The sequence below is a fragment of the Mugil cephalus genome, chromosome 4 (assembly GCF_022458985.1).
Source record: "Mugil cephalus isolate CIBA_MC_2020 chromosome 4, CIBA_Mcephalus_1.1, whole genome shotgun sequence".
NCBI lineage: Eukaryota > Metazoa > Chordata > Actinopteri > Mugiliformes > Mugilidae > Mugil > Mugil cephalus.
The window spans coordinates 7,418,109-7,437,009 of NC_061773.1; the positions used below are offsets into that span (position 1 = coordinate 7,418,109).

General features: G+C 42.4%; 1 protein-coding gene across 2 annotated transcripts; it reads right to left on the reverse strand.

The window, feature by feature from the left end:
- Positions 1 to 1,261: 1,261 nt before the first annotated feature.
- On the reverse strand, positions 1,262 to 18,740 carry prdm2b (PR domain containing 2, with ZNF domain b). Of its 2 annotated transcripts, XM_047583066.1 has the most exons (9): positions 18,220 to 18,740; positions 16,776 to 16,832; positions 16,567 to 16,684; positions 14,849 to 14,952; positions 14,444 to 14,596; positions 12,113 to 12,239; positions 8,215 to 8,319; positions 3,507 to 8,041; positions 1,262 to 2,943 (listed from the first exon to the last, which is right to left on the reverse strand). In XM_047583066.1, exons 2-9 carry the CDS (start codon positions 16,782 to 16,784, stop codon positions 2,926 to 2,928), a joined length of 5,169 nt encoding a protein of 1,722 aa, XP_047439022.1. In that variant the 5' UTR covers positions 16,785 to 16,832; positions 18,220 to 18,740; the 3' UTR covers positions 1,262 to 2,925. The 2 variants fall into 2 exon arrangements, with proteins under 2 accessions (XP_047439022.1, XP_047439023.1); XM_047583067.1 differs by lacking the exons at positions 12,113 to 12,239; positions 14,444 to 14,596; positions 14,849 to 14,952; ... (1 more) ...; positions 16,776 to 16,832; positions 18,220 to 18,740 and adding an exon at positions 11,430 to 12,051.
- Positions 18,741 to 18,901: the final 161 nt, after the last annotated feature.

Genomic DNA, 18,901 nt, shown 5'->3' on the forward strand with positions numbered 1-18,901 from the left:
TCACACTGGACCATGATCCACACACAAAAAAGTTACACTATTTTTTATTTTGTTTCGGTGAAAGGATTATCGTTAAAGTTGCTAGACTGAATTCCTTGAACATTAATTCAGATCTGCTTTGAGGGCAAACAGGATGAAACACCTTGAAAAGATTTTTATTTTAGCAAAATAATATGGTGATAAAAAGATACATATCTTAATAAAACATGGGTATGCATCTAACATTTACTTTCTACATAAAAATGCCCTTAATTTGTAGGGGAATTACACCTTAGAGTTCCTCTATGCTGTTACAGTATTGTAATAATACTAGTGATAAAGGTGTGTAGTGTATCTGTGCCCTTGGGTTTGTAACACTTTCAATGTAGAGCTACTTGATGCTATGGCAAACATGTAGCACTGAATTATTTGTAATAATTTATGATTGTCTGCACAGTTGAACAAATAAATACATTTTTTTATTGCCTCTGTGGCATTTTTATTAGTATGAGAGCAGACCTTATGTATAGCGGTGACCAGATGAAAGCATAACTTTCTATATAAAATTAAAGCATGATACACAGATGAATTCATTTACATGTTACTGTCGTTCAGAATCAAACTGGATTAAGCTGTTAATTCAAAACGGCCACGGCTGATGGAGAGCCAGAGAATAAGGCTCTGAACGCAGGTCATAAATCTCACACAATTGGCCCCACTTTTCCGTGTTGACCCACACAATGCTGCACAGCGCTGGTAAGAATTTAAGGTGCTGTATGACTCACATATCAGCCTCCCTGACAAGTGAACAGCTCCCAAAATAGATACAGATCTCGCAGCAACTAGCAACCCGACGACGGCCACGGCCTCCCTGGTAGCAGCTCGCTGACCTGCGGAGCAAAGGCATCAACTTAAAAATCTGATTGATGAAAGCCACCACTGTTCGATCAAACTCGGATAAATTGAAAACTTCAGTCGCGTCTTCGTCATTTGGTCCGTGCCAAACTTTAAGTGGAGGAGGCAATCAGCAAATGTAATGTAGACACTTTATTACTGCTGCAACGGCAGGGACATCTAATGTTCAAAAAAGAAAAGGTCTAAGTACAAAAATGAGTCAGATCCACTTATGTGTGCCCTCCCCGGAGAAAATGTAGAAGCACATTTACTGAATGTACAACTTGAGCATTATTTGCCAATTTAAATAAATAGTATCCTATTCACGACACATCTTGAGGAGCGGGTAACTTGGACTATCATAAGTTAAAAGAATAAAAGATTTACACAACTTGAAAAACTTTTTTTATTATGTCAATTACAGCAATGTTTTATTTGAGGTCATTTGGGAACTTAGTCTTTGTTCATCCTTAAATACATAATCTTGATGCTGAAAGGCAAAACATGAGGATTTTTTTTTCTTCTGAGGAAATATAAATTAGCGTCAAATCATACAGTTGGATTTACTTTCCCATTACATGCTACAAGTGTTTAAGCACTGCCCGTGGTGTTTGTTAAATGTGCGGTACGACAGGATAAAGTCAAAAATGGCAAAGTAGGATGACCACTGGAAAGACTATTAACTAAGAACAATAAAAAATAAGCATTTCATTGGTAGGGCCTTGATGACATTTTCATCACATACTGTCTAAACAAACCTGTCAACTCACTGAAACAAAGGTGACTTTAATCTTCCAGCTCCGTTACCGCGCCACGGCTTCTGAATGAAACAACTTTGTACACGTCCACTTAACGGACAAAAACTGCAAAACACTGCTGCGTTCTCGTGAGCCTATTTTAACATTTGCAATATTATCATGCATTTTGGCATATAAAAGTTGTCTCATGTGTAATTTCCTATCCTGTGTCAAATTGCTAAATAGAGATTGGTTTGGTTAGAGGTTGTAAACGGTATATTTGAAATTAGATGAATTATTTGCTCCACTCTGGGACAAATTACCAGGGTCTGTTAAGTGCAACAGACCTGGCTACATTCTGTTGTTCACCAATTAAATAAGCCAATCTCACTGATCCAGCTTGAAAAAAATTGGCAGTTTCGTTTTTAAAGTGCTTTAAGAACACTGGGCTGTATGAGTGATATAAATTATTTTCAAGACGGACGTTATTTTAAGGAGACTACAACGTATTTCCCATAATTTTACAAGTGGAATTACCTGCTAACACCAGATAAACAGAAGAGAAAGCAAGTAAAGACATGAGACATACTTGAGATTTCGACCTAAGGAATAGTTGTCAGGCTGAACATCCAATCATAACCATACACATACTTAACACACGCATATACAGTGTTCCTGAGGACCAATCGTTGCAGTAAACAACTGCCATGTTCATTTTTGTTTCCCAAACAAAAATAGGCCAATAACATATATTCTACAATATAATGACTACAAAAATTTAAATCAAACATACATACTTTGCAAATCATGTATAGACTGAAGTAGGTGCCCATTGGGAGAGGCATGGGAACTGGCTTAATCTATTTTTTAACTCTATTCAGCACATGCATTAAGAGACTCTGGAAACATCCAAAAAATCTAAACAACCAAATGGGAAAAAATACAGAACAGAATTAACAAGTTTCCATAACCCTAACTGATACGTGATTGCCATTTGCAATATATCAGCTTTCCAAAATAACGGAGCCCTAATCTTACTGTTTTGGGTCAAGTAATGACACAGATTATATATTAACTAACTGTCATTTACAGTTTTTGCAAGGCTGGCTAAAAATCGAGGCTCAGTTCAGTTCAGATGGAAGATTAAGGGAGTTCCCTCCTTAAATCCAGCAAAGGCAGTTGAGATATGCAGACGTGACTTGTTTTGAGTGAATGAAACCACCACAAAGGTCAGGCTCGGGGCCTTGGTGAGTCCAGAGTGTTGCCTGATAGGGGAACTGTATTCCACGGAAAAGCCCAACACTGTCCAGGTAACTCACTTCATCAGCACCTCCTGTAACACACACGTTCAGAAAAACCAATCAGCAACAGTTCTGACAAACTTAACCACACAAAACAACATGGTTGATAGTATGTTCTCGAATATTAAATGAGAATATCTGCTTTTTACTGTCCTAAAATTATTAAATGATTCTACACTTACATCAATGATTTATCACTAGATAAAGCATGTATGCTCATTTTTAACACGTGGCACCAATGTATGTTATATGTATTTGTTTTTAGAAATCGTAGACATAGGCCAAATGTAATTTTTAAGAGTTCAAATAAGTCAAGTTGTCTTTTGAGCTTTGGGAGAGGCCTTTCTTCAGATATTACAAAGGGTTGTTTGACAGGTCAAATCATCTTATTCTGAAGGTATGAGTCACAGTTCACGTTGTACAGCAATGGTGACTAGTAACACACTAACAGTGTAGTATGGAAACACGTAATGAATTCTAAATATACATTTGGTGCATCTGGTCAACAAACATGGTTATATCAATATGACTGCACTAAGCTGATATTAAATTTAGCCCAATTAAGGAAGTGAAATCAAGACACGGAGGACGTTACCTGAGTCTCATTTGGCTCTTGAACGGGTGGTTCTTCAGTTTTCACTTCAGTAGGCGAGGCTGTGTTGGCCATCTGTAAACTCCTGGTGACTGGACCACCCACTCTCTCCCTCGTCCGCAGGGAGAACCTCTCCTCTTTCTTTAACTGTTGCTGCGGTGGTGATGATTTGGCCTCTGATAATTTCTTGGGCGCTGCTTTGCCCATACGCTGCATTCTCATGGCTGGCCGTTGTGCCGTGTCATTGGGAGTTTCCAGGGCTGGAGGGGTGGGAGGTAGAGACTGAACTTGGCCCTTTTTAGTTTTTTTGCTAGTGGAAACTGGTGCTGAGAACGAGGCGGGTCTCTTTAGCCGGCCCACTGTGGCGACGCTTTTTCTTTTGTTTGCCTTGAAGGATTCAGGGTCGGCTGCACCAGAGCTACGAGCTCTGGTCTTTCCCAGAGGTTTGGACTCTGGCTCTGTCTGTGTTTCACAGTCTGAAGCTTTCTTCCTAAGATTTGTGTTTTTCTCCACCGTCGACGTCGCCTCCTTTTTCACCTCCACAAGACCTTTCTTGCCCTTTTTAACAGCAGCAGCAGGCTTCATGGGACAGCTGACTGCCATATGTTTGGTCAGGCTTGCAGGATAGGTAAATTCCCGGCTGCAGTGGGGGCAGACGTTAGACGGCTGCTCTTCTTCAACTTTGATGGTGGCCTTCTTCGCGGTAGTGGCTGCTTTGTTTTTCTGCGAAATTGCCTTCTGTATCAGCTGGTTCTTCTTCTTACTGAGGGCACTCATTTTTATTTTCCCAGTATCTTGGTTAAAGTTGAGTCTCTTTGGCTGACCCATTCTGCGGAAAGCGCTCTGGCCTGCAGCAGCCGCTGTGGGCGACGCGACTCCGTTCGGACTCTTCACTATTTGCTTGAGGGGGATGGGGTTTTTCTTGGGAGTGTAACGCTTCTTATCACTAGCATTAGCACAGGCCAGTATGTGCTTGTGCAGTTCAGGCATGTTGTCAAAACTGTTGCCACATTTGGTGCAGCGAATGGCAGTGCTGAAAGTCTGTGGTATGTTGTGGGTGGTGAAGTTTGTAGCCGAGGCCACAGAGCCAGCATGGGAACGGCTATGATAAGGAAAAGGGGGTGGTTTGTAACTGGGGTAGTGTTGATTAATGCCGAGGCGGACGTCAGGCCCTTTAGGCTTCCCTCCTTCTGAAGCCATGATCTTTATTGTAGTGTAAAGCTCCTCATTGGGGTCCTCCGTCTCGTCCTCTTCGTGATTACCATTAACATCAGACTCTTCTTTCGCTAAACACGAGTCAGCGGGTGGAACATTTTCATCAGTCATCTCTGGTGCTGGTGTCGAGGGACTGCTTTCCTCTTTGGCTCTGGATGGGTCTGTGTAATTTTGTGGCCTAAGTTTGCCACTCTCTACAGTAGTATGTGAACACGTCTCATTCGGGTGCAGATCCTTTTGATGCTGCTCGAGGTTACAGAGAAAGGCAAACTCTTTGGAACAAACGGAGCACACAAAGATCTGGCCCACTCCGTGCAGTGTTGCCCGGTGAGCCAACAGGGCTGGGGCGTCACCGAACAGCTGGACACAAAATTCACACTTAAAGGGCCAGTCAGTAGCATGTTCTATGATGTGTCCACTGAGCTCTTTGATGGAGTTGAACGGCTCCTCGCAGACGTTGCACACAAAAGTCTTGCAGTACGTCGAGTCGACTTCCTCTGCCTCAGACGTTTTATCAGAAGGTTTATCAGGAGCAGCAGGCTGGGGAAGAGAATCAGCACCCTCCTTCAGTGCGTGATTCGTAACCAAAAGCTCGTCTACACAGTGCTGAGGTTCTTCTTTTATTTTAATCAGAAGGGGAGGTTTTGAAACTAATGATGAGGATGAATCATGTGATGTAGGAGGAGGAGATGTAGAGGAAAGTGAAGGTTCTGGAGGGGATGAGAGAGCAATTAAGTCAGATTTCACAGGTTTTTCTGTTACTGAGGCAGTGTCTTCATTCAATTTGCCATTCAGCAGACTACTGGAAGTTGTAGTCAGTGAAACATCGTCTTCTGTAGTGGGCAGATCCACCGACGAATAGCCTGGAGGACTTGGTGTTGCTGGATCATCAAGAGGACTTTTAAGTGGAGTGTTTGGAGAATCCAGTGGCTCAGATTTATGGTTCTCCTCCTCATCTTGGCTCTCCTCGGCTAAGAAATGATCCTCAGAGTCTGACAGAGACTGGTGTTCAACTGATCGTGGAGACATTTTTGGCGAGAGGACAGGGAGAGGTCTCACTGCAGAGGAGTCGGAAGGCTGAGAGAGAGGAGAGCTAGGCATAGCCGGTGGAGACGGGATGGTAGGTAGCACAGGGGGAGGCGGTGTCGGGGACGTCACGCTGCAGCTACCGGGTGAAGAGGGATTCATGGTGACGGGGGTCAAAGAAGGCGGAGAGGAATGGGCAGATTCTGAAGCAACATTCGGAGAACGAGAATGGAAACAGCTAAGGTTTGTCAAGGGTGAGGAGCCGTCTTCTCCCGGCAAAGTTACACCAACATACTCATTCATTAGAACCTTTTCAAGCATACTGGTGTTAGGCTTTCTCTTTTTAGTTGGTGGCTGCGGTGTCGTATTTCCCTTTGATTCAGGCTCAACAGTAGTCTTACGATGGAAGCTTAAATCAAGAGCTGAATCCCCAAGCACCTTGTTTGTATTGTCACTTCTCCTACTGAGAGAGTTGGATAGATCCAAGGGCTGCTGATTACAGGAATTTCCTCCGCTACTACAGGAAGGTTGGTCATGCATCGAATTTCCAGAAGGGCTCAGTGCGTCCCCGTCATCTTTTTCCAACATGCTCTCAGGGGGAGACGCGTTGTGGCTTTCCAACTTTGGCACCTTAAGGGTGTACGAGCTCGACACTTCGGCTTTACAGCTCTCCGTTTTACATGCAGGACTGAGCTGTGGTGATGATGGGGGAGAGGCTGTTCTTCTTTTAAACTTTCCTGAGGTCCCTTGTAACGGGGTGACTGACAGCGGTGAGGCCAGTCTATGGCTTTCTGTTATCAAGGTAATGGCTGATTTCTGAATGTCTTGTGTCTGAAGGAGCTGTTTGAGCTTAGGTGAGAGGTAAACGGTTTTCTCTCGTTGAAATGATGATGGATCTGTGGCTTGCTGAAACAGTCCTCCCAACACAGCAGATGAGGAAGATGTAGAGGACGATGAAGATGATGCCGTTGTTTCCGCCTCCACTTTAAGGTTGGGAACGAGTGGGGGCGTAGATGTTCTCCTTTTGCCTGTTGACTGCCCAGTGTTGGAAACTGGCTTCACAGCACTCATTCTACCCTCAACCTTCAGCGCTTGACTGATCGGATTTGGGCCGATTATGACCGTGTCCAGACCGAACAGCGCTGCAGACCTGGAGTCCACCTCTATCACCTCACAGGTGCTCACCGTACTGGTGGACACTATTTTTCCATCAATGTAGAAGCTCAAATTCTCAGAGATGTTTTTGGATATGTCAACTGCGTAATCATCCCTATCGACCTCATCTTCTGTGTCTGCGCTGGGCACGTAGACGAGCGGAGGGCTGGTGCTGGGGGACTCACCAGGCTGCTGTTGCTGCGCCGACGCCTCTTGCAGCAGCATGCCTTTCCTGCGAACTCCCTTTGGCAACAAATGCCGTTCGTGTATTCTGCGTTGGTGTCTGCGCATGTTGGTGTGTGTGCCAAATGCTTTATTACAGTACTTGCAGGGATGCAGTTCCTTTGACTCCCCATTTTCATCCAATATAAAGGGCCGGTCGGCATGAGCCCGCAACTCCTTTTTCTGCAGCTCAGAGTTGTGCACATGTCCTCCTGTAAACTGGGAGCCTATGGCTATAAAGTGAGAAGCTGGAGTGGTGCAGTCAGGACTTGAATCAGTCTGCACCACTGCACTGAGTAGACTGGCAGCTCCAGCCAGGGAGCCAGGCCTTTTCTTAGACCCACTTTCATGCCTCCGCTCATGCCGCCGCCGCCCCACCTGTGAGCCAAAGGATTTATTGCAGTACCGGCACTTGAACAGTTGTGCTTGCTGGTTAGTGATGGCATGAATGTGAATGTGACGCTCCAGACCCTGTCTAGTGGAGAAGTGGCGCTCACAATGTTGACAGGGATAGGTTTCTCCTTGCGGATCACCCTCTAGGTCACCATCAAGGTCGAGCTCAGGATCGACCCCCGATTCCCGTCCTGCAAGTGAGGAACTCAACTTCGCCTGTGTTTTCTTGTGGCTTTCTTCGCCACAGGGAAGAGATGAGTCGGACTGCTTGTTTTGTGTGGTAGCAGCCACGGTTGAATGCTGAGCAGTTTGGTGCTGCATTTCCTGTTGATCTTCCAAATCATCACCATCCTCCTCCTCTTCGTCCTCTTCCTCTTCATCCTCTTCCTCCTCTCCATTTCCCCTGTCCATTAATGTTGCTGACATGCCCTGCACATCTTTATGGCGAGCGCCTTCGAGGGGATGGGCTTCCTCGACATCCTGCAAGGTCCCCAAGGATGATGGCTTCTCATCCTCCTCCTTCACACCTGTAAACATGCGTAAAGGTTTAACTTTTAAGTCAAACTGTTACACTAGTTCCAACCAACACAAGAGATTTAAATAATTATAAATAATAATTATAAGAGAAAATGTAAATGCATAAATGAAAACAGAAAATATTCACATGAAACAGACTATACTTGGCAATTTGCCAATTTACCTCCTTCGCCATCCCACATCTCCTTATCAGTAGGTTTGGTTTCACTCGTTTTCTTGAATCCACCCAAACCAGCCTGTCTGGCTTTCTCCAGCAGCTTTTTTCTAGCTTCAAACAGAAAAAGATGCATTACTTTGGCAAAATGTTAACCAATTATCAATATGATCTAATATTCTTTCCTGGTACTACTGTCACAATATTTAGTCTGCGCTAACTTTAACAATTAAGCATCACTAAAATGTAGACAAATTTGTTTAAACAGTCACTGCGGCATGTTGCTAAAGAAAAACACCAAATTTACAGATTATTATAGATAAATAAGAGCAGCTAAAATATGCGTCCGGGCAAACAGGTGTTTTATTTCATAAATATGAGCCATAATTTGAAAACTGCTCAACAAGAATCGAGTTCTGACAATATTTTGAATTCTAAGCCATGTCTGACTCACATGGCTTCCTCTCAAGTCCAGTCATCATAGTGTGTCCAGCGTCACCTGACCTGGCCTGCAAAGCCTTATTCAAGCCAGAGAAACACATGGCATAGGTCAATCATCTGACCAGTATGGTCAGATGATTTCTGCTAAAGCTGCAGCATCGTAACCACCCAAACTCTCTAAAGAAAACTAAAAATTAGATTTTGTCCCTCACCAGAACATTTAACCTCCGAGCTACAGTGATCATAAACAGGTAGCCGTTACATCACTAGTTATGCAAGTTTTAGGGGTTTATTAAAAAACAAATCTGACCTACTCCACTTCACCTACTCTCCTAATAGGTCTACTGACAATGCAAGCCACCTTTACTGATAGAGTGACAAAAGAAATTATGTCAGATTATTACATATACCCTAGTTCACTTTACAACTTCTTACATCAACACACACTGGCCTCCAAGCCGAGGAACCACAGACTGAATGCCCCCTTCTGGAGCACCCTGAGCACAGGTGCCTTGCAGCATTGTGTCCTGAGCCCTGTGCTTTATTATCCCATACACGAGAGTGTATCTTACAACTCCACATAATCATCCAGTTTGCTGATGACACAACATTCAGGTCTTCATCGCTGACAGTGTCAAGGCCACTTAACTTGATAATGTAGAGAAATTGTTAACTTGCTGGCCAATTAATAATTGTTCTCTGAACGTCAACAAATAAAGGAGCTGGTTGCGTACTTCAGGAGGAAGTAACAGTAGATCAACACCACAAACAAATATGCCTGGGTGCAGAGTTAATATCTTCTAAATAAATACACATTTATAATGACTTGATCAAGACTAAACACTTTCAAGCTCTGATGAGAAAAAAAAGTCAGTCAATGACGCCTGAGATCCTGAAAACCCTTTATAACAGGGCCATTGAAAGTATGCAGATCCAGTGTATATAAGTGCGCTTCACTTAGTCTTCTGCCCAGGACTGCAAAGCCCTGCAGAGAGTGTATCTGCAGTACAGCTCTCCCATCACTGCAAAGCACCAACAACCAGCCTGATGCATGTCCAGATCTGTCCACATTATCAAGGACTCCGCCTGTTTCAATAACTCCCTATTCAGTTGGCTCCGGTAATATTACGGCCAAAACTCAGTCTCAGGAGGAGTTTCTTCACCTACGTTATCCAGCTTCTCAACATGGACATGCCCACCGCACTAATCTTGCAGATATGGACCACAGGAGGACTTTACTGTAACCTTGCCAGTTACTGAAAGACACATGCTCTGCACACTTTATATTGGTATTTCCATGCAGCACATTCTGTCGTACACATGTTGGTTGCGCACCGATTTTCATTATCTTGTACTGTACATATGCGTCCTCATTTCTCTATTTTTGTCTATTTTTATGTATTAATTTATTCCCTTCTCTTTGATTTGAGCAGCCTACTGAGCTAAGCCAGGTTTGTATTTTGCTGCAAGATTGCTATACTGTATCCAACTGTACAAGAGATAAATGAATAAACCTTGAAATATTTGCATTATTTAATTTTGCTAGTATTTGAGAGCACCAGTATTTACTGAAGCTGCACAGATGAGCTGACTTCACTGGAGGTTCTCTTTGCAGTACAATACAGCGTTGCCAAAAGTCACTACACTGCAGTAAGGAGAGATGACGTGCCAGGGGCTACTGCATGTAGTACTCAGTAAATTAAGCAGGCCCTTCTTATGAGAAATGCACCAAATCCCTCCTTAGGACATTTTCTACCTTTATTCAGACATTTCAGTTGTTACAAACGAGAATATGCATTTCTGTATTTGTGTTTCAATGTAATTACAAATTAACAGAGTGTAGAGATGTCCGCAGGAATATGCTCACTTGCCAGTTCAGTAGGTACACTGGTAAAAACAAATGCATCTTAGCAGAACAGCCATGCACAAAATCTTAGCTTTATAACGGTTATGGTATTATGCATTTGTTTACAATAACAGAAAGTCGTTGATTCAACTAGGTTTCATTTTGAAAGCTGCCGTTTGCAGTACTGTTGAAGTGTATGGTGTTGCATCGACACATTTCTATTATTTTGACAACCACATTTTAGTGTGTGGGCTCGACTTAATAACATCAACACTGTTTAATTATACACAGTGTAACAGCACTGAAAAATGCATCCTCCAAAATGATTATACAGTTCCTACGTGCCTATAGATTACACAGAATACTATTTCAGCACAAAGTGAACATTATAACAGCCATTGAACGGAGATATTGGAATATATTTGTTTTACTAGTACCTGATAAACTGGCAAGTGAGCGACCTTTAAGGGCCCTCTTGTAATGTTATATGGTGATATTGCATATCAATAGAAAAGAATAACACTGGAGTTTAACAGGCCACCACAGGTAAGATCAGGTAGAAGATGATTTCTATATAAATATGAACTTTCTTTGAGGCCTTGCAACGATTCTTCCCCACGAAACAGTTCATGGAAATACCATGTTCAAAGTTCATACCAACAAAAGTACATGTGCCCCATGTCAGCTAAGTGGACTGTAAAAAATGTTGGCCTCAACTTAATGTTCAGTTAGCAGACGCTGTATTTATATTTTACAGTTTGCATACACCGTTAAAAATGTTATCCAACTTAGCTCCTTACGTTGATGACAAGTCACGTAAAGTTAATCTAATGCTATCAGACCAGACTGGGACACTGGACCGAGATCTTATAATGTCTGCCTTTGGAATAACTCTCCATCCCATCGATGTGACCAGTTTTTAATCATAATAACTTACTTCTCGCAGTTAGCCGTGTGTGTTTCTTTTTCACCGAGGTGTCCGTGCGCTCAGACTTAGCCTTTTTAGCCGCGTGCTAACATGTAACACCAAGTCTGACAACTCGATGAACTGGTTATTCTGGGCGCATAGGCTGGTTATTTAACACTATCTGGGGAATATAACCACTACATTTAAGGCCGCTACCCATCACACGTCCCCCCAATTAGCCTGCAGCAGGATAAGGAAGCAGGCTAGTTAGCTGCCCTGCTAGGCCACCATCAAGCAGAGGCGCACCGATGGATGGCTTTCATGCTTTAGGAGCTCAGGGAAGGTCACATCCTCGACAACGTCAGGACCCAGATGAGGAAAAGCTGCTAAAAAAGTTGCTCGGACCCTCGTTTAACAGCCAAACGGGGCGTTTTAGAGAAGCGAGCTGGCTAGCTAGCCGACATCTGCTGCTAAATGTGCTGGCACGGACGAGTTTTAGCTAGGGTATGGAAGTAGAGAGAAGCCCCACACATCGGACCCGTGAACGCTAGCTCCCACTAGCCTTCCTTCGTTTGTAGCTAGCTAGCTGCACCAGTTACAACTTCGACTGGATCGATTCACGGCCAAGTTACTGTCGCCTCTGTGGAGCACGCACACCCCTGAGAGGTAAACCCGAGCTCGAGTGTCATCACGGTTGAGGGGTAAGGCCTCACCTCGCTTCGTCCTGGGGGAGTTTTTCCTGCTCAGACTGCTGGCTCTTTCTTCCTCCAGTGCAGCTGTTATCTCGGGGTTGTCTTCCACAGTGTACCACACCAGCAGCTCCTCTCCCGGCCCGATAGGCTGCAACAATGAGAGATGAGCACGGCCACCAATCACAGCCCGGCTTGCTGAGAGGCAAGGGGGATATTTGGGCTACTGTGCATCTAATCTGTCTGGGGGGTTATGGAATTTGACAGTTGTTTTTGCACCATAGTCTAGAGTATGTCGCAGGCTACCTAGTTCACATTTTACATTTTCGAGCCGTGCGATAACTCAGTTTAATCTTATTACATTGCACACATTACAGAGTGTATTTGTTTTAACTAGAGCATGCAGCACACTCTGTTGCAGCCTTAAATAGGTATAAATATGTAAAACTACAAAATACAACAGTCCTACAATTCTACTTTTTGAATTTTCACATAATGACAATGTTAAACTAACATAGTGGACAAAATAATAAAAACAACTGTCCTATCAATGTAATGAACAGACCCGTAATCGACATCCCCTAAAAGATAATGGTGTTAAAATAAGTGCAACAAACATAACATTTCTAGAGGTAGGAGCAATATACTTTAAGTTTTAAGTTAAGCGGAAGTTTCAGTACAGTTCAGTACATTTTAGTCTATAAAGTAGGCTAATACCTTTGTGTTTAACTCCATTCCTTTCAGCAGCTCCTCAAACTACATCTTCCTAAATCATCATACAGATGAATTACCACCTTCTGACTCAGTTACAATATAACCTGAATATTAGAATAGTCATGAAGGGTGATTTAGTGCAGAACTGTTAGATAATAATAATATATAATATATAATATATAATTATGTTTGTTTTGCGTCCCTAATGAACTGGCAAGAGATTGTATATGTTTCATATTGTGTTAAAACAACCAGTAATTATCTCACGTCTAATGCAATTTTCACACTGTAACCCAAGAAGTACAAAATATTTATATGAAATGTAAAAAATTTATATTAGTATTAAGCTGTTTTCCCCTACAGCTGTTGCATATCTGTTTTAATAAAAGGCCTTCGTTTTCAGGCTGATCAAAGTACACTAGAGTCAGTTTATTACATTTTGTTAATTGTTATTTCTAATCTTTCATAGCGCATCTGGTCAACTTTGGAGTCACCAACGTCTGAAAATCCCCGATCAATGAAAGGGCAATCGACCTCAAAGGGGTTGTTCCTGGGGCAACTGAGCCACCTATATTGATCTATTCAAAGCAATCATGATCCCTTTAACAAAAACAGTTAATTTACTTCACACAACACAGGAGTGAGAGTCCACAGCTTCATGACTTTGGTGCCATAATGCATTAGTCTCTATCCAAACTAACAAGTTAATACTTAGCCTGATGAGACCATAATACAAAAAAAAAAAACTAACAGCAGTAGACCAGGAACTATCCTGCAAGGTAATACCATGTTTTTGTCAGTGTAGTCTGGGGGAGACAGACTGACAAAACCTGACTGTAGGATAAAGAAGTGACAATATCCTAAATATAGCATCTATTAAAGTCCCCTCCAAATGTCCCTTGTTGTCCATAGTTTTGTGGCTGGCACTCATTGACAGTCATTAGTGGATGTCCGAGCCTTTGGTTACCAAGGTGACCTTCTTATATGTTTTCAACCCCATATGTAAAACAAGCAGACCCTAAAAATAATACTAGTGTATGGACGGAGCTACTTTATCTTGCTGTCACCACTCTTTATTTAAAAAGAAAATACTGTCTACAACTGACACCAAACCATTATCAGCTTGGTGAATTTGGTGGTAGGACCATGTGGTAGGTCGTCTTGGACCATGTCCTAACAGTTATGTTTGGGGAACAATGTGTCTGCATGAGATGCCAATCAACCATTGGTTGGTTGTTGCCACACCAACACAGGATAATCTCTTCCTGTGTGTACACCCCTTTAAAATGGGCACCTGTTTTACATAGCCAAAACAAGGTCCATCCACAGCAATTCACTGTTTGGCTTCTTTGCCAGTAAAGGTCCCATAGGTAACACTGACTATGGATAAAAGCCTCATACAACCTGACTTCAAAGGAACTTAACAATCCTTTTATGGCTATTCTAAATTTAAGATGTTATATACAGTACATTACCTCTGTATAGGTCAATAAAATAATATTACATTTAATCTGATGTAGATTATGACAATGTTCCTGCAGGCCTGGTTGCCAAAATAATCCAAACCATTAGATTTAATTATTCCGCATATTCATACATCCATGTACCACTGCACTCTATATAAATTAGTGTTTAACCTACCCTTAACACTTTGTAGTAAATGGCTCTGTTGATCTCCAGTGGAAAAAGATTCTGCTCTTCACTTGAGCGAGCCCAGTTCACGTATCGTAACCAATTCCCTTTCATGGGGTCTGTGGCATCAACACACATCCAACCACGTGCAGGGAAATAGACCTACAGGAAATCGGTACAAAGATGTTGTGGTAAAAGATTATTGTCCTGTGTAGAAAGTCTGAATTAGGTCACTTTAGGTCAATTCTCATGGTGTCACAAAAGATTTTTTGTTTCAAAAAAATTTTTTTTTCATATACTTTTTTAAACCATAGATGCCAGGTTTGTTGTAGCTTGGTTCGTTTTACCTTTGCAGCAAATGCAACACAGATGTGAGTGTTTTTGAAAAATGGGCGCCATAATAGTGCTCCTTACCTCCCACATGTAAACATTACTGGTCACCTGGGACCTTTTTTTCTTCTCTCCAACAAATGGACCAAACCTCTTGCCTTTAGGAATGGTTTGCGTGGCCCAGACACCTGAAGATAAAAAAAATAAATAAAACTTTAACAGCGTCTAACCGTGAACTTAAGTTTGATTGTATACTACTACAGTGGGTCCATGCTGAGTCTACGCTGTAGCAGGCTGCTCTGGTGGAAGCATTTACTATTGATTTGTGCGCTGGTGTGTCAGCATTGGTCTGTAATTATGCTGCTAGAACACTAGATAGCAACCACTCAGCTGTGTTGAGTTTCTCTGAAGTATTCAAACAGCAGCGTTTGGAACTGAGCAGCACTTGCTTTTGCTAAAACCACTGCAACACAAAAAAATAGAAAAGACTATAAAAGTCTGAGTAGATAGTGTGTTGGAGACAAAAAGAGGGTAAAACTTTTGTGCTTGTCCTGCCACTGAGAGACAGGAAATGATATTTGGGCCAATCACAACTGTTGTGGTCTGTGTCGCTGCAGCATGTAGTTACATTTCAGGTCACGTCAGGCTACAGTGGACTGTATGGAGCTGTACCATTTAGACCCAAGTAATGATGTATGACCGTATATTCGAGAGGAGATCGAAGTACCACGATACATTGGTTTTTCCTTTTTTGGATGATCATATATAGTGGTGGAAAAACGTTTTTGGACATCCCATGCATTTGTGAAATACTGCATTAAGATCACTTTTAGGTTTTCATGTTAATTTTAGTACAGTCACAGTCAAAATACTAAACAAATCCTAAAACAGTCCTTAAAAGCTTAAAAGTTATTGGTTCCATAAAACTACATATGCAATTTTGAGTATTAGGTCATTTTGGTACCAGTGATCCGCTAACGAAGGCCGTACTTTTCATTAAAAGACACGTTTTTCTGTTGCCGCGCTTCATGTCCATATAAAGCCAGTACATTTGAATGTTCTTCAGAGGCAAAAAGGCTTAAACAAAGAACCTAACGCAAGAAACACGCCTGATGCTACAGATTCTCAGTCAGGAAGGGTACAGCTGCTGCCAGAACAACAGGAAGTGCAGATGCAGCCTTCAGCAGTTGGATCCACTCTGCAGAAATACAGACGAACCAACACCTTGGAAGACAAACCAAGATCTGAGCATCCAAGGGTTTCTTCAGCAGAAATTACCGCATCCTGATGCAAATGTGCAGGGAAGAGCACCGAATGACATCACAGGAACTCTAACAGCAGTGGTCAAACCAAAGTGTTGTCCAGTGTTCCACCGGCACTGTACGTGTTCCACTTTTAGATCATGGCTTAAGGCCCTACAGGACTGTCAAGAAGCCACTGATCATTAAGAGACAGTTGGGCCCAAGCACACAAGAACTGGACAGTTAGGAATTGGAAGAAGATTCGGTGGTCACGAGTCCTGTTTCCAGCTGGTTTGTTTGCTCTTTTGATGATTTGTGAATTTATCAGATTCTTCTTTATTATTGTATTTCATTGGCCTATTTTATATTTTATTAACGGTGTAAGTGTTGCTATCCATCTACTTCTCGTTTTATTTGCTTTCTTGCATATTTGGCTACGAGGCCATGACATGGCTTCAAAGTCATTAAACTCCTTAAAAGAAACATTTGTATCTGAAGTCTGAAGATGTTCTGCCAAAGCTCTGAATTGTCAGTTTTGCACGGATGAGAATGACTACTCACCAATGCGGCTTTGGTTTGTGGCAGAAGGTCCAAGATTCAGCCCATCAGGCAAACTTTTCCACACGTGAGCTGGAATTTCATCCAGAGACTCAACTGTCCCTCCAGTAATAGCCATGACCTGCAATCAATGACAGGAAGTTATTGTTGAAAGCATCCAACTTATCTGCACTTCCCTTCAAATTAATCTTCAGTTTCAAACAAGATTTCACCTGTTTCATCTGTGTTTCCACAGTACAGCGAGTCTCAGTGTTGCGTTATCACATGGGCTGTAACATAGAGGAAAGTTATTAATAAAACATCACCACACTTGTGTGGATGCTCTCAAAGCTCTCAATATTCTTTTTCTTTCTTTCTTTTTTTGTGACATAAAACTCAGATACACCCATATAAAAGCTAAACGCATCATGACTTATTTCCATACTTTCCATACCTGGCCTGCATAAAATCACAACAAAAGACGGCTGTGTGCCATGTGTGAAATGAGAGTTGTGACATTCAAATTTCCCCACAGGTGGAGAACGTTTTGGAAAATATTTCCTTCTGCCTTCAAACCCTGTGGTACAGCCTCTTGTGGCTGCAAGTACTTATGCATTAAGTTTTTCACTGAACAATATGAAGTTTATTCATGCTGATTTGGAGGGCTGAATTAGTTGCCGATCACGGTTTTCCGTTATTCACTTGACCCGACTAATGCCATTAAAATAACAACAAAGATTTTGGCACATTGACATGCATTTTCTGCACAATCCTGGGTTCAACTATATGATCTCCTGATCTATCATCTACAGTTTACTGCATGCAAATACGTCACCGGAGTTCCCAAAAGAGAAGTTGCAAAATATTCAGTGCACAGTCATATAATGGAGGGGGGAAAAAAATCAAGCAAATATTTATCATTCAAATGTTCTCATCACAGGGACATACTAAGCTTTATCTGCTTCCTTCTTTTTTTCTTTTTTTATCCAGCTGGAATAAAGAAGTCATTTGTTAAGGACAACAATAAGCTCCTGAGCCATGTGTCCAGGGCAGGGCTCACACATCCTCATCATCACCACATCAGATCATTAATCAAAGTTCAGAGGCAGATATCTTGATCTTACGGGCTCTAGCATGGGACAATGGTGTCAATTATGTCAGTGACTGACAGATAGCTATGGACTACAAATAAGACAACCAACCTTATCTACTGTGCTGTGGCCCTCAAGCTCGCTATCCTTTAAAATAAATGGTTAAATGCGTCAACTTTTTAAAGGCCGGCTCATTAAAAACAATAAAAATCAAAATTTCTTGGCACCGATGCTGCTGGAGTTGTGATCAGACGTTTTTAAATCCCATCTAGATGAAGTTCAAGCAACGAACAGCACGCGATTTTAACGTGGGGTGTGTGCGCAAAGCGGATTCTTAACACGCGTTTCGTCTCCGTTCGTGGATGAAAAAAAAGTTGACAAAGCCGACTAAATCTGGAGGTAGAAGACACACCACAGCTCCTGGAAGATGCAGTTTATTGTTACCCTTGTAGGCAAACCGCTCCGCTCCTCTTATTCTTCCCGATGCTGGCCGCAGTAAGGTGGTTGGAGCGTTTTTCTCCCTCAATGTTTCCTGTCGTAGTGTGTTTTTTTTTTCTGGGTTTAGGATACTCATACGCGCACTTACCTGCTTTATTTGACCGGGGACTTGTGATTTTTGTGCTCTACCTGCTTTCAATCCGCTGAAAATGGCGGATGGAGGCTTGAGTCGACAGGCTTTTCAGTAACTCGGATCGTGGTGTAGTGTAGTTGGGAGAGGCAGCCTTGTCAGAGCCGTACTCACAGCAGCGATGGGGCAGCAACGCACAAGTCAGCCTGCGAGAAATTGTTTTTTTTTTTTTTTTCTTTGCAGACGAGAAAGACAAGAGGCTCCCCGGTCTCATCTCTTGCAGCCAGTGGCTCAAGTCCCGACCACACTGAACATGAAACCAATTAAGCACCTTGCTTAGACTCATCTGTGAGCATAAAGGGCCTGTAGGCTGGTGCCATCTGTGGTCCATGAATAGCTGAGGAGAACTCAATAGAAGCAGCCAAATGCAGGCAGAAAGGTGCTATTAGCTGGTAGAATGTCCACTGCGTGTATATCTTTGTCACAGTGAATGTTTTGCCCATGACTAGCAGTTGCTATTTTGCTGCCATGTGTTACAATTATTCCAAAACAACAAAGTCCAGCATTGATTTTAACAGTTTAAAAGCATTAATCCATGTGATATGCAGAGTGAGTGGCCAAAGAACTGACATGGCAACCCACAGAGCAGAGGAACCGTCCCTCCACTTGATTATTAGGAAAGGATTTGTGTGTCAGCTTC